The sequence below is a fragment of the Tursiops truncatus genome, chromosome 18 (genome assembly GCF_011762595.2).
Source record: "Tursiops truncatus isolate mTurTru1 chromosome 18, mTurTru1.mat.Y, whole genome shotgun sequence".
Lineage (NCBI taxonomy): Eukaryota > Metazoa > Chordata > Mammalia > Artiodactyla > Delphinidae > Tursiops > Tursiops truncatus.
Window position 1 is genome coordinate 68031893 of NC_047051.1, and position 24798 is coordinate 68056690.

The following is a 24798-nucleotide window of genomic DNA, read 5'->3' on the forward strand; positions in this document are numbered from 1 at the left end:
GCCTGTGTTTCTTCTCACTATATCACACCCATTTATTACGGTGCTGGGTGAAAATGGGGCCGGGCTGCTCAAGACAATTTCTAGACCCACTCATTTACCCCATGTATTATTTTTTAAGGTAAAATAATGTTACTTTTGGGTGTTAAGGGCTGCACTGTGACCCCAAAATTCATATGTTGAAGTCCTAGACCCCAGCACCCCAGAATGTGACTGTATTGAAAGATGGGGGTCTTTAAAGAGGTCATTAAGTTGAAATGAGGCTCTTCGGGGCCTTAATCCAATCTGACTGATGGCCTTATAAGAGAAGGAAATTTGGACACACAGAGAACACCAGAGATGCCTGCACACAGATGAAAGGCTGTGTGAGGACACACAAGAAGGTGGCCATCTGCAAGCCAAGGAGAGAGGCCTCAGGAGAAACCAGCTCTTCTGATGCCTTGATCCTGGACTTCCGGCCTCCAGAACTGGGAGAAAATAAAATTCTGTTGTTTAAGCCACCCAGTCCATTGTATTTTCTTATGGCAGCCCTAGCAGACTGATACATGGTGAATTACAATAATGGTTTGAGCACAATCAAGTAGCATTATATCTGAACATTCAAAACCCCTTTTAAAAGAATAATCACATCCTGCCTTATCAATCTTAACCTACAGTGATAGCACGTCTTCAAAAATACTGATATTTCTGGAAGGGTATAGAGCACTGTGACATTCTTTAAGCACATACGTAACAGAGATTTTTTTTTTTAAATAAGTTTATTTATTTATTTTTGGCTGTGTTGGGTCCTTGTTGCTGGGCTTTCTCTAGTTGCAGTGAGCAGGCGCTACTCTTCGTTGCAGTGAGGTGGCTTCTCTTATTGCAGAGCACGGGCTCTAGATGCACCGGCTTCAGTAGTTGTGGCACGTGGGTTCAGCAGTTGTGGCTCGCAGGCTCTAGAGCACAGGCTCAGTAGTTGTGGCTCGCAGGCTCTAGAGCACAGGCTCAGGAGTTGTGGCACACGGGCTTAGCTGCTCCGCGGCATGTGGGATCTTCCCGGACCAGGGCTCAAACCCGTGTCCCCTGCATTGGCAGGCGGATTCTTATCCACTGCGCCACCAGGGAAGCCCGAGATTTGTTTTTTAACTGCCAATTTTAAACTCTATACATCTATTTTTACCTCATCGGACAAAAGGAATCACAAACGGGGAAATCACAGGCGATAGAAATGTATAATATTGCGCAGCACACCCCGTATAATTTAAACTTCCTAAACCAAATTATTGTCCATCTGTAGGTGTTACCATCTTTATGCTATAGCTTGCAGGAGACTAGTTAATGCTATGGCTTGATGGTGGGTTTTGAAAAGTGGGCTCGAAGTGGATTGATTTTGAGCCTCCCCCAGCCCCAGTCTGGAAGTGTTTACCCACTCCCTCACGCCCCACACACAAAGGGACCGAATCTGGAGACTCCAACCTGTGAGTGAGGACGTATGTGCCTGCAGTCCCCAGAATACAAACACAGCTTCTATGCAGACTTCAACACAGCTCCTGCGTCTTCCGCCCCTGAGCTCCTGCTGCTTTCCTTTGTTACGGGAAATTCTGTTTTCTCAATAAAAAGCTCAGACAAAGAGCTGAACTGCCCTCTGCAGTAGAGCCGCTGTTCTGTTAGACCCGACGCCACGGACCAGGAGATCAGGGGAGGGCAGAGGGTTGCTTTGCAAAATCAGACTGCAGTGAATTCAATGGAACTAGTTAAAAACTGGACAGCCCTGTCCATAATTAAGACTGGTAAACAGGCCAGCCTTATCCTATGTGTGACATGGAGGGAAGTATTTGAATAGAAAACAGCTGCCTAGATAACCCATTGTGAAAAACCAAAGCAAACCTCTACGAAACAGTTTACCTGAACTAGAGTTTAAAGAATGAGTGATTTTTGTTCCCCCGGAAATGTAAAGGATTGAAAAAGCCTATTTATCCTTGAACTTTCCCTCCTGCCTTTGTGATTCATATGCTGAGGCAACGAACCAGCACAGAAGCCACAGAGAAAACCCACCGTTGCAACCCAAGGATATGTAAATGCAAACGAGGTGAAAGCATCCATAGGGAAGGAGGTACATTCAACAGCAATGCTAAAACCAGTTTCTTTCAAATTTCCTGTTAAAACTTCATGTTAAACTTAAAAATGTTTTAAACACATAAAAATCCTATAACCCATCCGGGCTCATCCTTAAGGAAATACCTCATTGTGGTATATGATCCCTTTCGTTGTTAAAAGAATTTAGAATTGTATCCCAGGTTTGACACAAAGTGTCACACACTTTCAAGCCTTGAAAACTAAGAATGGCTGCAAATACTATCAGATACTTGGTGTCTCATCCATAGTAGGAATTTAATTTCTATTGTCTCAATTCAGTCACTAATACCGAGTTCCTACCATATGCAAGGGACTGTGGGTAATTCAAATGCAGACCAGGCACAGCACTGAGTCTCATTTGTAAATCTGGGCCTAATTGACAGCCAGGTGCCAAATGCTTACTTAATAGTCAGTGAATGTAAGGTGGAAATGAGTGCAGAAAAATGTATCTCCTGCAATAGAGTTGAATGAAACCAGTGTCTTTCTAAATGAGATCTCTTCCCTGAAATCAACCTAGCTCCCCCACTCCCAAAAAGGGAAGTAAAGAGAACTTTATTATACTTCAGTTTATAGTGGGAAGTAAAAAGAAAAAAAAAAGAAACCTATCTTGCTCATACTGAATGGCATCACTGAAAAATGTTCTTGGAAAGGCTTATCACTACTGGGTCCATTCTGAAGATGAGGTCTTGTATGTATGTCGTAAATTTAAAAGAGAAAACCACACACACAGACATATGATTATGTGCATGACCATCTGCACACCCCCTGTGTTTTCTAGCCTTAACATATGAAATCATAAGGCAGACGTATAGGCTCAAACATCACATATGTCCCATACTCCCTCATTTACTAGGGTAACCTGGGCACAGCACTATACCAGGCCTCTATCTACCACCTAAGTTACTAACTTAGATAAAGTCAGCTCCATCTTTCCATGCCTCAGTTTCTTTCATTTGGAAAATTAAAGAAAATAACCTCTCTGACAACCTTCGAGGGAGAATAATGGAGATTAATGATAGAGCCTCTACAAAGAAATCTGAGTTCCTTCTGCAGAAGAACTATATAAATAGAAGGGGTAATTACTGCCATTCAAACAGAAAAGTAAAAATAAAGCAAATCTATTAACATTATGAAATTAAATCACAGGCAATTTATTTTTAATAGCATAAAATAAATGGCTAGGTCAGCAAATCAAATTAACAATAAAAGCTTGAAATAATTCACTCTTATCTCAGCCTCTAACTATAAAACACAAACAAGGTTTTTTTTAATCCAAGGAAAAGGCAAACAAGGAGTCAGCACCTTTTATAGTATCCCTCACTCCACGGTCACAATAAGACATCAACTATTCATTAGAATTCTTCATATAATTTTGCCTGAAATCACCGTTTTCTCTTAAATATAGAATGTGGAAATGAGACAGAGCTCCATGGAGTTTTTATCCTCCCCCATCACAATTAAGCATCCTAGGAAGCTCCAACTCTGATGACACCAAAGGAGAACGGGACCGTTATTTAATAATAATAATGATCTATACTAACAGAGAATTCTTCTAACCTAACTCCTTTGCCTCCCTTTTTTTTTTTTTTTTTTTTTTTTTTGCGGTACGTGGGCCTCTCACTGTTGTGGCCTCTCCCGTTGCGGAGCACAGGCTCCGGACATGCAGGCTCAGCGGCCATGGCTCACGGGCCCAGCCGCTCCACAGCATGTGGGATCTTCCCGGACCGGGCCACGAACCCGTGTCCCCTGCATCGGCAGGCGGACTCCCAACCACTGCACCACCAGGGAAGCCCTTGGCCTCCCATTTTGAGCAAGTATCATTCCCTTCTTTTCATTTAATGGGACAACCAAAACTAAAAGGAGCCTATGAAAGCAAACATTTCTGGATCACCCACTATGTTCTAAGTACCATGTCAGGGCACTTCAGAGGCCACATTTCATTAAAGCCTCACAACAAACCCAGGAGATAGGCACTGTTGTCTCGTGTCCCTCCCCCACCAATACCCCCCCGCCCCTTTGCCCAAAGAGGCACAGCTGGGTAAGTGAAGAAATTCATCAAGGATACAAGTGAAACATACTCGTACCAGACTGTGTCAACAAAAACACTGTCAATTTTAAAGTCTGTATATTTATTTTTACCTAATCTGGCAAAAAGAATCCCAAGTAGAGAAGCCACAGGTTTGATAGAACTGTGTGCTGCTGAACACCCCACAGGGTCCTTTAAACTTCCTGAACTGAACTGCTGTCCACTCACAGGTATTATCATCTTCCAGTTACAGATTTCAGGAGGCCGGAGCACGTGTTTTGAAAAGTGTGCTCTACATGGTTCGACCGTGGGCCTCCCCAGACCCCAGACTAGATATGTGGAGTTACCTTCCCTGCCACCACTTTAATCCATGATTTGGACCAACTGGAAGATGAGTAAAAACTTGTTTAGGTAATCCGCTGTTTCACTGACATTGTCTGGTTTCAATAATTTCTTTTGTATTATTTTGGCTAACTGCCATTTTAATAAATTTTGTGAAAATCATTTAAAAGAAAAAAAAAAAGAAAAACCCCAAGTATATGATCAAGGTCATATGCCGGATTCCGTGTGAAGGTAAACATTCTCCTTACTCCGCTGTCGAACTTAGAACATGGCAGCCAACATACCTTGGCGTTGAGAGGACACACAGACAGGGCGCTTCTGAAAAGCTGTTCCTCATTCCGCCACTCGCCGCTGCGAATCACGCATCTCAGCGTGTTTATGAATAAAATTCCCAGGACGAAAGCAGCAATCAGTTTCTTAAGAAGAGAGGGACATGGGAAATGTCATTAGTAAAATCCACCCGTCGTCTTGGTCAGGAACGGCACCACCGCTCTGGGCCAATACCTTTTTCTTAGTATGTTTACTGAGAACTCCAAATCCGAAAGTCAGCAGCATGCAGTACCCAGCGCTGGGGAGGTACAGGACCCTCTCTGCCACCACGAAGCCCACCCGGAAGAACAGGTTACTCGCAGGAAGAAATGGAATGATGAGAAGTCCCAGGCCCAGCGTGAGGATCCTGGAAGATGAGAATTAAAATGGTTACTTTTAGACTGTTCCAGAAACATGTCCTCCTTAACATTAAATTCACGATAAAGGCCCGCCCCCCTTTTTTTTCATGCCAGCAACTGAGAAATGGCATCAGTAGAGAGGGTCTAACCAGGCAGCATTAGGATAAGATATAAAAATCTTACTAAGGCACTTAGCGTCAAGCATAAGGATAAAACTTACATGTCACAAAATTCACATGAATAAAGTTAGAACGATTACTTTGCGAGGCCTATGAATGCACCTGCCCCTGACTATACCTTAAACTGTGTAGGCGCTGAATAGCTCAATGGATATTGGTCCCAATTAGACCAATTTAGTCCCCCATCCCTGCCAAACTTAACAGAAGTAATGCTACTTAACTGGTTTAAACTTCATGAAATCTGAAATAAACTAATATCATTTTTGGGCGCTATGGCATCAATTTCAGTCAAGTAAAAAGAAAGCCAAGAGCAGTGGAACACTTCTGGAAGTAGGCAATCATTCCCAATCTCCCACAGATGTAAGAGGATGAATTAAGAAGCAAGGTCAAACAACAAGGTCCTACTGTACAGCACAGGGAACGATATTCCATATCCTGTGATAAACCATAATGGCAAAGAATATGAAAAAGAATATATATGTATAACTGAATCACTTGGCTGTACAGCAGAAATTAACATAACATTGTAACTCAACTATACTTCAGTAAAATTAAAAAACAAACAAAAAAAAGAAGCCAGGTCAAATGCGGTGGCTCCTTCCTTCCCAGACCCTGTGCCTGGAGTACTAGAAAAATCCTATTGCACGTGTATAGTGGATTGGGACTATGGCTTGTCGCCCTTTAGAATTACGTACCAATTTAAGCCACGGGTAAACTTAAAACTGAATTTATTTTGAGAAATTACTAATCTAATTCCATCAACACTTATGCTTAAAGGAAATCTTCTTAAATAGCTTTCTTTCTCATAAAACACATTTGTTTTTCCCCCAATTATTTTCTCAATAACCTTTTTTTCCCTTTTCTGGGGTGTGAGAAAGAACAGGCTCTTTGGGGTGGCAATTTATTTTGTACCAAATAACAAGAGAAGGAATCACTGTAGCATCCACTAGGGTTTTCTGAAGCAGAATTGTGAAATAATGGGCACAACACACATCAATTACACTCTCAGTTCTGACCATAAATTACTCTTTACCACCTACAGCGAAAAGGATCTCAAAATGCTGCTTCACGGGGAAAGAGGGAGGGACAGATAAAGCAGTCATCTGCAACTCCCCCCCTCCAAGTTCACTCCCCACTAGTTGAAGCCAGCCATGGATTCCAAATGGATAGAACTCATCCTGGCCATAAACATGTATTTGAAATAAAGGTCCTTAGATATTACTTCCACAAAATCGTTAAAATGATCAGTGCTGGATTTAGCAAAATGCTCTGACTCCACCCCGTGTAGAAGTTAAAATTCAGCTTGGCCTCTTACCGTCTCTTGTGGCTGTCTTCAGAGCACAGGGCTTGGCATATCAGGCCAATTAGGCAGAACCAGAGTGCTGCTAGGGCAATTACCCTCCAGTCCCCGACTGACTTAATGAGGGGGATGCAGCCCATTGACCAATCAAAACACAGCCACCAGGGGCACAGCAGCAACCAGGCATTCAAGGAATAGTAGTAATTATAGTTTATGGCCTGTCAGTCAAAAGAAAAACAAACATTTATTTGATACTGAACTTGGAAAAAAAATATATCCTAGCTTCACTTTGGAGGCATCCATATGTTTCTGCTCAAGGAGAGCAGTTGTATAAAATAAGATGTTGCCACGTTCTACTTGGGCACGGGCTATAGTTTGCAGTTTACTAAATGCATTGAGATTTTTAATAGATAAAAATACAGCAAAGCCACCAGACTCTGTTATACATTTGTTATATTTCTGGTGACACTATGTCCTGATTACTCACTGATGCCCAAAGTCTGTGACCCAGGAAATCTGAGGCCCAGGGGTCACCCATGTGCCAGACAACCTAAGTATAGGGTCCTACGGTCCTTGATTTCTGTCTCTGAAGGCACAGCTAAGATACCCTTGCCTTCAGAAAAAGCAAACCTTTACAAGAAAGTCTGGACACCATAGACTTTTAAAGAGACCACAGGGGGTGGTCAGGACTACATGCTTCCATTGCAGGGGGCACGGGTTTGATCCCTGGTCCAGGAACTAAGATCCCACATGCTGCGAGGTGTGGCCAAAAAAAAAAGATACTGCCAATCTGGTTATATTTTATCTTAACCCCGCCATGTCAGTTTCCTTTATAACCAAAGTGATGGGGTTAGGGGACAATTTAAGGAGGCTGGCAAGAAACCTGACATTTTCTAAACCACTCCTCTTTAATTTTGTTTAGAAAGGAAATACAAAGGGTTTATACCTTCTCAATGCCCTAATAAAAACCTGGTTTCATCCTAGAACATCTTTGGTGAGAGGAAATACACGTGGAAGTGTTCTGCTTATGGGAGCTTCTGTGGGTGCAGGGGAGGGAGGGAGGGGAGAGCTGGGAATCTGGTGGGCAAAGAAGAGGACCCATCGGAGGGCAGACTCAGGACTCACCCTGACCAGCATGCTACTGGCGAAGGAGGCAGGGTTGTCGACTTCGGTGAAGGCTGGAGGGCCGGTGCCCATGATCTTCCAGCGCACGTAGAGCACCCCTGTTCCCCCCAAGGCCAGGAGACTCATTCTGAAGAGGAGGCCCTCAGTCCTGAGCACGCCAGTGTTCTGAAAGGACACCGCAAGGCCCCTGACATCTCAGAGTTTTCAGATAAAAGTGTGGCCATGCCAGGTACAAAGGTGCAGCAGTTCTGGCTGAACCGCACTGACACCGTGCTTTAAAGGGCTGGCTATTTTAGAATTCAAAGTCGCAAGAAATACTTTGAAAATGGCATTTTAAATCCGCTGGTACTTGACATTTTCTGCATCTGGGCTGGAGACAAAAGCAGATACTCACCTCTAATGATCGGTCCTTATGTAGTACCTTCCGGACCAGTTCCAGAACATTTAATTTGCCTATCACCAAGATGTCAAAGACGGCATTCAGACCCTAAGAGAGCAAAGCAAGGAATCAGCGATGGGGCAGCCTAACTCTGATTAGATAACAATTATCCGTCACAATTTTATTGCTGAATCTAGACAAGAAATGTCCTGGATTAGATCATCACAGATGACCTCTTTAGCTCTAAAAACAAAACCGAAAAATCTTACTGTTCCTATGAAATGAGCTCATGTATTATATCAAATTTATTATCTAGTAAATCCCTGTTAGTCTGCATATAAGAGTACTATAAGATGCAGGAGAGCTAGACCTTTGGGGTTCCCAGGAGAAGCTCTGCAGAGGCCCCCCGCTTCCATTTTTTTCTTTACTATTCAAGTCCCTTAGTTGTAAGAGCCAGCACCTGTGCAGTGGTCACGCCTAAGAAGATAAAGGCAGTCATCAACCTTGAAAATCCAGCCAAGTAAGTAATTACACTTCAGGAACCCCAGGTGCTGCCTGATTTGGGCAAATGCCACGGAAGACAGGGAGCAGAACGTAGAGTCTCCGGTGGGGCTCCGGAGACCTCTCAGGTTCACACTCCTGGCTGTCCGCTAGATCTCCCTTCCTGCCGGGCACACAGCCAGCCCTGCAGGAAAGCATGGTCACGTGACTGAGTTCCAGCCTATGGGATGTGGGCAGAAGTGATAACGTGCCATCTTGGAGGTTTGGACATAGGCTGGGGTGCCCCGCCCCCCTCGGTTTCCTGTCCAGCTGTGGCAGAGATGATGGAGCTATTCAGAGTGACACTGGAGACCACACCCTGAAGACGGCAGAGCCTCGGCCAGCCTGACCCGCCTGTGTGGAGGACAGCCACCGCTGCCCACAACTTTTAGGGGGATGACAAATAACTCCAATTACGTGGAGCCACTGGCCCTTGGGAGTGTGATACTGCAGCTCCATTGCTGCTAACAGCTTCCAGTAGCATCACGATAGCTCCTTGCTAGCAGGTGATGGCTGCTCTTGAAGCTATGACACCTACGGTCACAGGCTGAAGGCTCATCTGGCCTTGGACTCTACTCTCTACCCTGCAGTGGACTTCCTACAAATGGGGCCACTGCAAGCAACGTCATGTGGCTGAACTCCCTGCCGGAAGCAGGTAAAGTGGTCAGAACAGACACTGCGTAGACGGTTCAAGCTGCCCCTCAATGACGGGGCTCTTTTTAGTATGGGGCTTCGTGGCAAAGAAGATCCTAAATCATCAGAAGCCAGTGGTAATTTGTGGTTTTCAGAGCAAGGGTGGCTTCCCTACTTAACCCCCTCCCATAAATGCTGGGAGCCATTAATTATCCAATACACAGGCCAGTGCTGGGTTAATCACTTCACAGAATCCTGATTTTATGCACCCATTAGATGAATGATTTTAGTGGGTCACAGAGGGCCATTTCTGCCTGGGTCTGAACCATTTTCTAGAAGGCAGAAGCTCCCTGTTGAGCTGTGCTGTCTTCTTATACCATTTGTTTTCCTGCCTGGGAGCTATAGGACAGTCACCCAGGGATGACGGGGTCATGTCGTCACGAGGACTGAGCCGAACACGAGTTTGGCACTCCCTCCTCCTTCCCGTGGAAATTCATCACTGAAGTGTCCACATTCTAGTCAGATTTTTTTGAAACCTGCTCAATTTCACCGTATCTTTATTCATGTAAATCCAACCTAATTTTGTAGTGCTTCTCAAACACTGATGGACGTAGAAGTCACCTGGGGGCCTTGTTTTTTTTTTTTTTGCGGTACGCGGGCCTCTCACTGCTGTGGTCTCTCCCGTTGTGGAGCACAGGCTCCGGACGCGCAGGCCCAGCGGCCATGGCTCACGGGTCCAGCCGCTCCGCGGCATGTGGGATCTTCCCTGACCGGGGCACGAACCCGTGTCTCCTGCACTGGCAGGCGGACTCTCAACCACTGTGCCATCAGGGAAGCCCTGGGAGCCTTGTTAAGGGGAGATTCTGACTCAGCAGGCCTGGGGTGGGGTCTGAGATCATAAGTTTCTAACACCCTCCCAGACGGTGCAGTTGCTACTGGTCCTCAAAACCCACACTTTGAGACAAGCATGGGTTTACAGCGGTGTTTCTCGCAGGTTGATTTTGTCCTCCCCCTCCCGCCAGGGGGTGTCTGGCAATGTCTGGAGACATTTTAGGTTGTCACAACTGAGGGTGGGTGTCCTTCTGGCATCTAGTGGGTAGAGACCAGGAACATATCCTATGATACACGGGACACACCCCAAAGAAAGAGTGATTCATCCCCAAATACCAGTGCTGCCAAGGTTGAGAAACACTGGTTTAGAGCAAACTTTTAAAAAATAACTCATGAAGTTCAAGTATCTTTGCACAGTAATTCTATGCCATTTCCTAGCTGGCTAACCTTAATCCTACAGACCAAGCCCAATAAAACCAGCCTCGGCTGGTGTCAAACCCCAAAGAGCTCAGACCGCTCTTTCTTTCCCACAGCTTCCGATACGAGCCACACCCCCCCCATCTCTGTTTTCCATTTCTCTACGTCCGCGCACATCCCTAATGTCTCAGCTTCCCTGTAATAATGTAAGGTGGGAAAACTGGCTAGAATGGAGAAAAAGGGGAGTGCCTTTCAATGCCTCTCTCTTTTTGGGGCTTCAACTTAGATCGGACATAGGAGGTGCATGCCTGGACTCTTCAGAGCCCTCTCCTCTCCTCTCTGATGTTTCAGGTGAAGCTGGGTATAACGTAACGCACATCAATGCACGTTTGGAGCAGAGGTGGGGTCAGAACACTGCTGTATTTAGAACACTGCTGTATTTAGGACTGCCGACATGAGAGCACCCCAGAAAAGCCACAGCAGTCTTGTTTCTCTTTTCCCTAGGACCTCTCCAAGAGGGCTAATCACTAGTCTTCAGGAACTGTCCCCACTCTGTGTCCACCAGTTCTGATGAGAGGCAACTGAGACAGTCAATTCCCACGCAAACCGCCAGGGGCATGACAGCACAGGTAATTAATTGGTCCAGAACGGTGTAGGACTGAAGGCCAGTAACGGGGTGCAGTAGAGGAGGTCACTGGGGCAGGGCAGCCCAAAATGTCCTTACGGGAGGGAAAGGGGGTGTAGGGAGACAGGCCCCGATGGTACCTCAGGTCTTACCAGCACAGTGATCCCTTGCTCTTTGCACAGCATGGCCACTGCTCCCAGAAGGATACTTAGCAACACCCAGAACGTGGACTGCGTCCCCTCCTTGTTAGCTGCCAATCAGGAGAAATGACAAATACAGAAGTCATGCGATATAGCTCAGTCTTGTTAACACCTGGAACTAAAATTCTAAGCATGCACCTTCAATAGCCACAATTTAAAAACAGTTTGGTCTTCGGACAGCATTTCTCTGTGGGTGAGTGTGTTAGACCCACACTTCTGGTTAGACAGCACCCTCTACATGGCACACACATCTCCTTCTCAAGGGGACCCCAGCAGGTGCCCAGAGCCTTTGGGAGGCACTGTAATGCAGCCCTGGCCACAAAGACATCTCAAGGCAGAGTCCCCAGGGGGCAAGTTCCTTCTTCCTACCTGGCCAGTCACCTAACAGGCCATTCTGAGAGGGCGTGCCAAGAACTCTCACTGGGGATGTATGCACTGCATCTGGTTGCACAGGACCCAGCAGTCACTGCTGCTGTTACAACAGGGGGCGACGGGAATCCCCAATCTGCTCTAAGAATCTCGACAACTCCCAGGGTTGGAGTCCAGCACTGCTCTGAGAGCGGCTACCCCTTCCGGGTGGAGTCTGGGCTCTCTAAACACCTGGTGGCTTAGGAACGTCTGCTCTGCTACCATCGTGGAATAGCTCTGTAGGATGCAGGATGCAGGACCAGTGAGGCCACATGCATGGACACTCAAGCAACAACAGGAAGTCAAAGCATCACCAGAAATGTGACCGCTGTAGTAAGCAGCTTGGGTGGGGCTGAGCTCCAGTCATAACTGATGGTCCCTAAATGGCCTTCTGAGGAGGGTGGGTCTGCTATCCACTGGCGGGTGGCTGGTGGATGCAAGTTGGGGGCCAGAGCTGAACTGCTCAGGAGGAGAAGAAAGGGCACATGTGATGCTCCTCTCTGTTCCTCTGTGACACCCTCACCTCCTCATTGAGGTAGATGGTGAACAAACATTTAAAAAAGACCTAAGTTTAGCACCCCTATGTTCACAGCAGCACTATTCACAACAGCCAAGACATGGAAACAAGCTAAATGTCCATTGACAGATGAATGGATAAAGAAGATATGGTATATATACACAATGTGTATACACAATATATACAGTATATTGAGTAATATACACAATATTACTCAGCCATAAAAAAGAAGGAAATAATGCCATTTGCAGCAACATGGATGGACCTAGAGATTATCATACTAAGTGAAGTAAGTCAGAAAGAGAAAGACATGGGACTTCCCTGGTGGCGCAGTGGTTAAGAATCTGCCTGCCAATGCAGGGGACACATGTTCGAGCCCTGGTCTGGGAAGATCCCACATGCCGTGGAGCAACTAAGCCCGTGCGCCACAACTCCTGAGCCTGTGCTCTAGAGCCCTGAGCCACAACTACTGAGCCCACGTGCCACAACTACTGAAGCCCACGTGCCTAGAGCCCGTGCTCCACAACAAGAGAAGCTGCCGCAGTGAGAAGCTCGAACACCGCAATGAAGAGTAGCCCCCACTCGCCGCAACTAGAGAAAAGCCCGCGTGCAGCAACAAAGACCCAACGTAGCCAGAAATAAATAAATTTACAAAAAAACAAAAAAAGAAAGACAAACACCATATGTTATCACCTATATATGGAATTTAAAATATGACACAAATGAACCTATCTATGAAACAGAAACAGAATCATGGACATAGAGAACAGACTGGTGGTTGCCAAGGGAGAGGAGGTTGGGGGAGGGATGGAGGGGGAGGCTGGGGTGAGCAGATGTAAGCTTTTATATATAGGATGGATAAACAACAAGGTCCTACTCTATAGCACAGGGAACTATTCAATGTCCTGTGATAAACCATAATGGAAAATATTAAAAAAAGAATGTACATATATGTATAACTGAATCACTTTGCTGTACAGCAGAAATCAACACAACATTGTAAATCAACTATACTTCAATTTAAAAACTTAATTTAAAAAATAAAAATTTAAAACACACCTAAGTTTGAGGTAGGGCAAAGTGAACCTGCTTGGAGGAGGTGCCCATCAATCTTGGGTCACCTCTGCTTAAAACCGGAACTCCTGGTCTAAATTCCAGCTCTGCCGTTTACCAAGTAGCCTTGAGCAAGTTACTTTTACTAACCATCTCAGTGACTTCATCAATAAAATGGGGGCAACATTACCTATGTATCCCCTACTTGAAAGAGAAAAAAAAGTATAGAAGTACCTGGCCACTTGTGTTAAAAGTTACATAACTATGCTTGTAAATGCAAAACATATCTCTGGAGAACACAGGTGAAACTAACTACGGTAGTTTCTGAACAGTTTTAAGAAGAAAAATTCAGGTAGGAGAGGGAGGAAGTCTTACTTTCACCGGGTAATGTTTCATACTGTCTAAATTTTCTTAACTATGTGCATGTATTAAAAACCATACTAAAAACTACACATTAAAAAAAATCACTTGGTATAGTGCCAGGACCCCAGAAAGCATTCAGTGTTTGTTGCACATTAATCAGCAAAATCACCCCAGGTTTGAGGGAGAAGGTCTTTCAATGGGGCTTTGATGCAAGGGGGTGGCTGATCTGTCACCTTGTCACCAAAATGTGCCAAGCTTGTTATTCAGTGAAAAGATGCACCTTGGTTCTCATTAAACTGCTTGAGCAAGAAACCAACAATTAAGGGGTGTGTGTGTGTGATGCAGATCCTGAGTGAAATGAATATATAAGAATCATCAGCAAAACCCCAGGATGAAAGTCCTGGGCTCCCTGTCCTGAAACAGCTGTGGGGTCTGGGTTGGGAAGTGCTGCTAGCCTTGAACTTTCTACGTGTGGGTGGAGACTCCTCTCAACATATCGAGGGTCTGCAACCAGCCGAGCCCCCTGGACTCTCAACAAACTGTGAGCAGGACTGAACCCCCTGCTGCTAAGGGCCCAGTAGGCTGGCGGGGAAAGCGTCCTAGTCACAAACAGGCTATGATGGCTGGAGAGATTCGGAAGTCTAGCAAAAGGACACAAAGGCCAACATTTTCTAACCCTTTCAGCTTTTCTTGGGACCCTCCGTATGTCAAATTTCCAAATTTAATGTACAAACAGGCAGAACTAATAGAATACAGAAAAGTCTTATTTGGCTGTATAGTTGAGGCACCAGAAGGCTTTTCACCACGCCAAATGATCAACAAACAAGAAAGCCTCACTGATTTGGAATCCACTGTCCCATAAAACACAACGAACACTCTTGCTGTAAGCCTTTCCAATCCTTCCTGCCGCTGACGTGATAAAGGGGTCCCAGTGCTGAGAATGGCATTTAAGGCCTTGCTGCTGGGCGACACAGCCTCTCTCCGGGTTCCCTCGGTCTATATTCCAGGCACACGGGTCAACCTGCTCACTGGGCTTTGCACATTCCACTCTCTTAGGCTAGAACGTTCCCGGCAGAATCCTGCCATCTTATTCAGCTGCCAAAGGTCACTTAGGCTGTGCGACCCACTCCCACTCTCTTGGGCAGCCTCCCTTCCCAATTCACTGGGCTTTATTCACAGTTAGAACAACAGCACGTGGTCCTACTGTGGGCACACCTGACTGCCCAAGAGCAGGGTCTGTCTCACACACGCCGGTGCCCCTAACTGACCCCCTAGATTAAGTTAGGCCCAGCATAGCACCTAAACTGCCCTCAGCACAATCAATCCCTACATTCTTCTCACACTTTATTGCAAATGCTTGATTTTTCTGTATTTTCCCCAGATGGGGCTTCTCACCCTTGGCACTGCTGACATTTGGGTGGGCCAATTCTCTGCATCGTAGGACGTTTAGAGCCTCCCTTGTTTCTACCCATGAGATGCCAGTAGCACTTCCAGCCCTCAGTGGTGACGAGCAAACATGTCAGACTTTGCCCGATGTCCTGGGGGTGGGAGGGGATCACGCCCAGTTGAGACCATTGCACTAAACCTGTGCCACTCACAGCGTGTGGTCCATGGACCTACCCTGAGATCCTGTAAGAAAGGCAGACTCTCAGGCCCCACCCAGAACCTCGGACTCAGAAACTCCAGGGTGGAGCCCAGCTGTGAGCCTTTGAACCAGCCCCCCAGGTGATTCTGATGCTAAAGGTCAAGAAGCTTCACCCTAGATGGGAAGCTTGCTCACCGGTGCATCCCGGGCACCAGGCCTGGCTCTTTGGAGCAACTCCTCCAAGCTCCAGAATCCGCAGCACCTGATTATCTACCGGAAGGGGCAAGGAACTGACGAATCACAGAACCACAGTGTAGGAACAGCTGGAGCGCTCTGGGAGGTTGTGCCTATCATCTCCCTTGCAGTGACGGGAAGGCCGGAATCCCTTCCGAGACGTTTCCAGCCGGGGGCCACGGGGCCTTGACTTCAGGAACGTCAGTGATGGGTGTCACTTTCCATGACAGTTTCCATGACAGCCCATTTCGGTTTTAACGTTGGGTCGTGTAACACGCTTTCTTAGAGCGAGCCCACGCCAGCCTTCCCCCACCTCCTGCTGCCCTAGAGCAGTGCCTCTCCAATAGCCCAGGTGGCACAGTGCCTGGGAGCCAAGTTCTCTTTATCGCAAACCACTGTATATCGGAATATTTAGTTCCATCAAGCAAACTATGGATAATTTCACTTGTAGAAATTAATTACGTTTTATATGTAATACCAAGAGATCACAGTTACGAGCCACAACAACAGAGCCTTGTTACATTAGACATGACTGCGCTGGGGTGTTTACATATTTATTGGAATTTATTATTATTTTTGGCCCTGCCGCTTGGCATGTGGGATCTTAGCTCCCCGACCAGGGATCGAACCCGCACTCCCTGCATTGGAAGCGTGGAGTTTTAACCCCTGGACTGCCAGGGAAGTCCCAGGAATTTATTATTTTCTTTGGGCATTTGTAGCAATCATTAGCAGACAAGTGCTCACAGACACCAAGGCTTTAAAAACAAACAAAAAAGGCCAAAATAACCCTAAAGCTATTAGTTAATTCCTTTTAGGATATGATTTAAAGAAAGGCCTCACATGTTTTAGCAGGTGAGCACAGGGTCCAGCTGGCAAAGCAAAGGTAATGACACTCACGATACACCACACCAGAGCACGGGTACGCCCATGCCTTCTGACATACGACAGTGATGGACGGAGGGTGACAGCGTAAGGCTTGTCCTCTCCATCCTGGCATACGTGTGTTCACTTAGCCCCTCCTCTGGTAACACGTCATCCTGAGTCTGCGTCTAACCACTTCCAGGATTTTCTCGTTATCAGCAGGTTATATGCAAATAGAACCCTTAAACGAACCCATTAATTACCACGGAGTCTCCTCTACAGGGTAAAAGACACCCCAACCCTAGCTCCTATGCCCCTACCGGCTCCACACCACCCTGCATGGGAGATGGTGTTGTAGGTTGACCTCAGCCATTTGTTTTCATGCCCACCAAGCATTAGGTTCAGCAGTTCACTAGAAACCAAATGGAGGGACTTCCCTGGTGGTCCAGTGGTTGGGACTCTGCGCTTCCACTGCAGGGGGTATGGGTTCGATCCCTGGTCGGGGAACTAAGATCCTGCAAGCTGCGCAGTATGGCCAAAAAAAAAAAAGCCAAATGGACTTCTCCCTTCCTTGCCCCTTTACCTGGATTTGATTTTTTAAGCTTCTACTCCCACAATCTGTGTTTATACCTCTTAAGGAAACAAAATATGATTTCCCAATGTAATGTTCCCTGTTCTTAACATTAAAAGCAAGGCCCTTGATTATTTTCTATTTCCTCCTAGAAAAACTGAATTAGCTTGTGTTTTACTTGACTGTAACAGGGATTAATTTCCCCCCCACGGACCAGTGGTTTTGGATAGGAAAAGAATTCCCAGTTCCTCCATTAAAACACCCAAAGGACCGCTCTTGAAAGCACTGCATTAATGCAAAGTTAAATTACTACAGGGCTGTGGAAGTGATGGGCTCACGTTCCACTTGTCTGGAATTTAAAATGGATTTTTCCTCAGTTGGCTAAATCAGAGATTTCACGGAATACAGAAAAATAACATAAAAAAACCCACAAGCTTCAGGTTCACTGATAGCCTTCTCCCTAATCTCACCCCATAATTTCACCACACTTCTCAAATCCCAAATTTCTGTAAGGGACTCAGACTCCCTCCAACTCTCAAATCTTTATCACAGCTCTTCTGGGACAGCCCTAATCTTTACTTTTCTCTTATACTTCTGATTTTGTTCAAACATGTCCAGCGTGGAAACGTGCGAAAGATGAAGATGAGTCTTTGCTGAAGAAGTTTCTTCAGTTTCAGTGTTTATTAAATATGAGTGTCACTTCTCAACAGTGGCAATTTCAGGGACCAGTTGTAAACCCAGTGATGGCTTCACATTCAGAAAACCAAATTCTAGACCACCACTGTCCAAGAGGAGGCATGCCAGTTACTGAGCACCTGAAATGTACCTCTTACCTATTGAGATGTGTTGGAAGGGTCAAATACACACCTGAGTTTGAAGACTCCGTATGAAAAAAAGAATGTTAAACATTTCATCATTTGTACACTGATTACATGCTGAAATTATAATATTTTTGATATATCAGGCTAAAAATGTATAGTTAAAATTCATCTAACCTGTTTCTTTTTATAATGTGGCCAGTAGAAATTTTGTTATGACCTGAATGGCTCACACTGTATTTCCTATTGCACAGCACTATTTACACCATGTGCTGAGACCCAGCTCATATAAGAAATGATCTGCACAGCTGTGTTTGTGTTCCAAGTCTGCCTTTGAAAAACTCGGAAAATACGAAATTCGTTGCCTATTTAAATCCAATTATTTCTCCCCCAATCCCTACCAGACTAGCAGTTGATATGTTATCAGGAGTCATAAGACTAAGCATGCATACACACTTCAGTTTTCCCACCATCCAAACTAGAAAGCTGGGTAAAACTAATACAGTTGACTCGAACTGGAGATTCAGGGCCTGACACCTCGGTATAACTTCACAGACAGTGCCCCACGTTCCTCGGTATCCGAGGTTCCACATCCGCGGATTCAACCAACTTCCAGTCCTGCAGGACTGAAGTGCGTATTGAAAAAAATCCGTCTACAAGTGCACCCGTGCAGTTCACACCCATGTTGCTCAAGAGCTAACTGTAGTTTTAAACTATTTCGTATAAATCAAAGGGGTCCTCTTTACAAATGTGTTGTATATAGGTGCATGATAAACCAAGGCCAACCTACACAGCATTGATAAAGTGTTTCTAGTACTGGGGGCAATCAAGAAAGGCCTCATAAAAATTAATCAACTGGGAAAGTGGCCCTGAGTTTGGGGACAGCCCAGCCTAGCGGCCTTCTGGTAATAAAACCTCCTCTAGCACAGCTTTACCCATGTAATTCCCCAATTTAAGATTTTCTTTGAGTATTAATTTGTCAAGGTGACTAACGCTAATAATTGCCAATATATACAGCTAATCTAGATAAATTTGGACTTGTGTTTTTGTATGTTTTTACTTAATAACTAATGCAAGCTACTCTTTTATTTCCAACTTTGAGCATTTTAATAAGGCAACTGAAACAGATAACAGGAGGCTACCTTGCATACAGTTGGCACTCAGTAAATATTTGTTGAGTCAATGGTTTCATTTATTTCCATGTCTATTAGAAGCCTTACTATATTTTGAAGGCAATTATGAGATGGTATTTAATACCAAAAAGTTATTAATTTGTTAATGTGAACAAATACAGCCAGAAGTCAAGTCTTTTCACTTTTAATTTAGTCTTTGAACCCCCTCACAAGGGAAGAATCTTCATCATGTAAGAGACTCTTTTTCAAAATAAATTATTATTTTTAAAATTTATTTATTTTACTTTAATTTTTTTGGCCACACCGTGCAGCTTGTGGGAACTTAGTTCCCTGACCAGGGATTGAACCCGAGACCTCGGCAGTGAGTGTGTGGAGTCCTAACCACTGGACCGCCAGGGCATTCCCTAAAATAAATTATTTTTTAAAAATTACATAAGTAATATTAAAAATGCATAAGAGAAACTGATTATTTTAGTTTTAAATTTAGAATTAACTGTTAAAAACAGTAAAAATAAATATCCTGAGGCAGATATCGCCTCCAGTGCAGTTGCATTTATGAATTACTTTTATTCAAAAAAGTCTTTCCCAAACAGGGAATTCTAACTGGTGTATAGCTCTGTGTAAGCATCTCAGGTTCTGACAGAGTTCTCCATCTCATCTCCATCCAGTCTGCTAAATTTTAAGCACCAATGACCCAGGAGAGGAAATTTTTTTAAAAACCCTAAAAAGCTATTCTTACACCATGCAACATCTCTCATCACTTAAGAACACAACTAGGATAATTGTGCAGCATTCACAAACATCAACACTTTATAATCCAGAACTTAATAAAGACTGGTTTAGAAAGTGTTTTCTTTGTTTCGGTATATGTCTCTGTTACCTGAGATAATCCAATCACTTAGGTAAAGGGAGGCAAAGGCTAATAGGCAGTGGGGATGGGGGTGGGGGAAGGAGCGGGGGGCGGGGGGCGGGAATAAAACACCCACATGCACTAACAGAAAGACACTTGTCAGTGCCAACACCCACAAGTGCCAACAGATGTGATCAATTTAATGAAGCACTGCGCCTCGGATTTGGCACTGCTTTCAAGTGGGAGGCTCTTCTTTCAGAAAAAAGCATCACATTGTAGGAGCTACCCTCTTCACCACTCGATGCCTGGCATCTCTGCTGCCTTAAAACTGGCACGGCGTGGTGTGTGTGTGTGGGAATCACTCCACCCTGACAGGTGGCCCCAACTCCCTCTGCCAGAGCGACACAATGAGCATCAGATTCTCGTTCCAAAAGTGGGAGCCAACCAAGCAGTGCTTCCACCCGCAGAATGAGAGAAGTCAGACACTGCAGTCCTAAAATACAAGACCGTTTTGGGAGAATCGAGCAATGTACGAACCACGAAACATGAAAGAGAGAAAAGAGAACACACATGAATACTGATGTCACAATTCAGATGGCAACGACCCCAAATCTAAAAACAAGTGTCCTAGACTATGTGAGTTACACGATTGCCCAAATTTCTTTTAAGCTGTGTAATTCTAAGTCAAAGAAAAACATGTCTTGAATCACAGTGGAAAACAGGAGGAAATGAGACCCCAAGAATCAAGAGTTATCCTGTTTTAGCTGCCTGAACTATGGCAAGGAGAGCAACACAACAAAGTTTAAGAACTTAGAACAGAGATTTGAGACCTTGTGTTTCATAATAGTTTAGAATTTAAAATGGTTATTCTAGGTTTGTAGCAAATTCCTTCCCCTCTTGAAAAGATTCTCTCCGTCCCACTATAAATGAGACTAATGAAACTTCTCTTCTTCGTCCGAACTCCCATGAAACAATATTTTAAGGTATTAGTTTATAAAAGAAATTGTTTCTGGCTATTCTATCAAGTTTATCGCGCAAAGAGATTACCTGTTTCCAATCCAAAATACGTACTAGGCTTTAACAGAGAGAGAAATGTTGATAGGATGTCTTATCATTAGAATAATACTTTTTGTTTCGGGCATTCAGAAAAAATAACCAGTGCACCATCAACTTCATCTGACTTAGTGTTTTTCTTTCTTTATTTTTTTAAAGAATAATTATCCTTTCTTTATAAGGATATTTTCTTATTTAAAAAAAGATTCTGTTCTAAAAGATCTTGCTTGGAGATATTCTATGTAAGCACCAAAAAAAAGAAAAAAGAAAAGAGGCCGACAGAAATGTTACATGAGATTTTTTTTCCCACTCTCTAAAAATGCTAGGATTCCAGAGGTTAGCACAGAATTGCTTGTTAATAAACTCAGGCAGTTAAAAATTGTCCAGAGCTTTATAATAAAGACACTGCATCTATAAAGAAAGCTAATGAGGTTATCAAAAAGAAATGTATCCTCTGAAAGAGTTTTCTAACTAGTTAAATCATTAATTTCAGAGCACTCAATTTTTTTGTTCCCTTATAAAACATATTAAATCTGTTCTTCTGTAAAAACCCTTTTCTTAAACTTCAATTTTATGAGCAATGAATGCTAGACCTTTCTTTGAATTTATGTTCAGATCCAAAAAGAACAAAGACCAGGTCACTTTAAACGTAAGTTTAAACAATAAACAGTGTTTATTATTATTTGTATCCAATAAGTACCGGACTGAACTTCTACCACAAAAAAGTTTTGATTCTCAGCTGCACACTTACAAACATGTAGGCGACCCGAGTAGCTGGGGCGAGGACTCACTGCTACCATGACACGTGTTTGCCCTTGGCTTTTTGTACATCCACACTGACGAGACAGCAGAAAATAAAGATGTATTTCTTAGGGTATCTCAAAGTCCAAATGAAAATATATACACCTGAATGTTCATTAGTATCAAGGGTCCTGCTTTACTGCACTGAAGGAAATTTAATAGAGAGTAGATAAGACACATTAGCATTTTAATACGGAACTACCTTATGATCCAGCAATTCCACTTCTGGGTATTTACCCTAAGGAAATGAAATCACTACTTCGAAAAGATATCTGGGGCTTCCCTGGTGGAGCAGTGGTTAAGAATCTGCCTGCCAATGCAGGGGACACGGGTTTGAGCCCTGGTCTGGGAAGATGCCACATGCCGCGGAGCAACGAAGCCCGTGCGCCACAACTGCTGAGCCTGTGCTCTAGAGCCCACGAGCCCCAACTACTGAGCTCACATGCCACAACTACTGAAGCCCGTGCACCTAGAGCCCGTGCTCCACAACAAGAGAAGCCACTGCAATGAGAAGCCCGTGCACCGCAATAAAGAGTAGCCCCCGCTCGCCACAACTAGAGAAAGCCCGCGTGCAGCAACGAAGACCCAACGTAGCCAAAAACAAAAAATTAAATAAATTTTTTAAAAAAAGATATCTGGACCCCCATGTTCGTTGCAGCATTATTTACAACAGGCAAGACACAAAAACAATGTGTCTATAGACAGATGAATAAAGAAAATATGTACACACACACACACACACACACACAATGGAATAGTACTCAGCCATAAAAAGAAGGAAACCTTGCCATTTGCGACAACATGGGTAGACCCTGAGGGCATTATGCTAAGTGAGATAAGTTAAACAGAGAAAGACAAATACTGTATGATCTAACATATATGTGGAATCTTAAAAAAAAAAAAAAAAGGGCTTCCCTGGTGGTGCAGTGGTTGAGAGTCCACCTGCCGATGCAGGGGACGTGGGTTCGTGCCCCGGTCCGGGAAGATCCCACATGCCGCAGAGCGGGGGCCATGGCCACTGAGCCTGCGCGTCCGGAGCCTGTGCTCCGCAACGGGAGGGAGAGGCCACAGCAGTGAGAGGCCCGCGTACCGGAAAAAAAAAAAAAAACCCACAAAACTGAACTCATAGATACAGAGAACAGATGGGGGAGCAGTGTGAAATGGGTGAAAACGGTCAAAAGGTACAAACTTCCAGTAACACGATAAATAATGAGTCCTGGGGATGTAATGTACAGCATGGTGACTATATAGTTAATAACACTGTATTGTGCATATGAAAGATGCTAAGAGGGTAGATCTTAAAAGTTCTCATCAGAAGACAAAAAATTCTGTAACTATGGGTGGTGATGGATGTTAGCTAGACTTACTGTGGTGATCATTTCACAATATGTACATATATCAAATCATTATGTTTTACACCTAAAACTAATACAATATTATATGTCAATTATATCTTCATAAAAAAGAAAAAATAATAAAATGTACATTCCATGGCAAACAAACAAAAAAAGAAATCGGCAGTCCCAAGGTTACAGTCATCAAATCTGCATAAATGCACTAAGAAAAGAAGGGGATACTTATTGAGTGCTTGCTCTGAGGTGGTCACAGGGAGGAAAAGAGAACAGGGAAGAAAGGAGAACCAGCGCACTCTTCTCCTTTAGCACTCTGAATAACGGACACTTCCTTTCAATCAAAATACACTGAGCTCTAAGTCCTTCTAGGGCAAAAACTATGTCTCTGACACACGGCCTGGTACAGGATGCCCTTGAAGTTTGATTAATCATTGGTAAACGAATGAATGACCCAAACTGATAAGCCTCTATGTGATTCTAGAACAGAATCAGAAACAGTGTCTTATCATGAATGGGTAGGGATATTACTGCTTCTTCTCTGTAAAGGTATTATTAGTTTTGAAGCCCTTGCTCAGCTTAAAAAAGGACTCTCAGCCCCCATATTTATGAAGTTGAACATTAACATGATGTTTAAGAATTATTCCAGAGAGTTGTTCTCTACAAAACAAGTAGTCTCTGTTCTAAGCCTGTTGAAAGAGGACGGAAAATCCCAAACACAGAAGAGTTGCTGAAAACACAGTGACTATCCACAGAGACCAGGAAAGGTGCTACCGGACTTTAGCAGTGGTTCCAGGGTATTGAGACAAAGGGGGATTTCGGAGTTAGGGAGCAGAGGGAGGAGGCTGGCAGAGTGGAGGGGCTGTTCGGTGCTGCCCGGCTGAGCGGAACAAGGCGGACAGGGCTGGGCATCAGGTCCCAGTGTCCTGCCCTGCTCTGCTGTCCTGAGGTTACAGCAGGTGGGGCTCAGGGCACAGGACCTTGTCGGGAGGGGTCAGAGAAGTGCTTGAGGTGTGGGACATAGGGTTTCCCCAAAACTGGCTAGTAACTGAATGTAAGTCTCTCTCTCTCAAGAATCAGGCATATGACCCAGCAATCCCACTCCTGGGCATATATCCAGAGAAAACCATAATTCGAAAAGATACATGCACCCCAATGTTCACTGCAGCACTATTTACAATAGGCAGGACATGGAAGCAACTTAAATGTCCATTAATAGAGGAATGGATAAAGAAGATGTGGTACATATATGCAATGGAATATTACTCAGCCATGAAAAAGAAGGAACTAATGCCATTTGCAGCAACATGGATGGACCTGGAGATTGTCATACTGAGTGAAGTAAGTCAGACAGAGAAAGACAAATACCATATGATATCACTTATGTGTGGAGTCTAAAAAAAGGGTGCAGATGAACTTATCTACAAAACAGAAATAAAGTTACGGATGTAGAAAATAAACTTATGATTACCAGGGGTAAGGGGGGAGGGATAAATTGGAAGAACTGGGATCAACATATAAACACTACTATATATAAAATAGATAACTAATAAGGACCTACTGTGTAGCACAGGAAACTCTACTCAGTACTCTGTAATGGCCTATGTGGGAAAAGAATCAAAAGAAGAGTGGATAGATGTATATGCATAACTGATTCACTTTGCTGTATGCCTGAAACTAATACAACACTGTAAATCGACTATACCCTAATTAAAAAAAAAAAAAAAAGAATCAGGTCACTCTGTGCCTCAAGACCAGCAACAAACTTGGGAGATAGAAATCAACCGTTCCCTTGATAGTCTGTGATGTGGAAACTGAGTGGGCA

General features: G+C 44.2%; 1 protein-coding gene across 5 annotated transcripts in view; it reads right to left on the reverse strand.

The window, feature by feature from the left end:
• The window catches only part of TMTC4 (transmembrane O-mannosyltransferase targeting cadherins 4), a 61846-nt gene that overhangs the window by 16796 nt on the left and 20252 nt on the right, over nt 1-24798 (reverse strand). For 4 of the 5 annotated variants that reach the window (XR_012327758.1, XM_019920944.3, XM_033843693.2 and 1 more), the window contains 6 exons: nt 11330-11427; nt 8147-8239; nt 7753-7917; nt 6643-6845; nt 4985-5156; nt 4765-4896 (listed from right to left, as the gene is read on the reverse strand). Coding sequence is in view for 4 of the 5 variants with exons in the window: in XM_019920944.3 (XP_019776503.1) it covers nt 4765-4896; nt 4985-5156; nt 6643-6845; nt 7753-7917; nt 8147-8239; nt 11330-11427 (863 nt within the window). In the remaining variant the exon portion in view is untranslated. The remainder of the gene's footprint in view (nt 1-4764; nt 4897-4984; nt 5157-6642; nt 6846-7752; nt 7918-8146; nt 8240-11329; nt 11428-24798) is intronic. The other variant, XM_033843692.2, reaches the window with a different exon arrangement.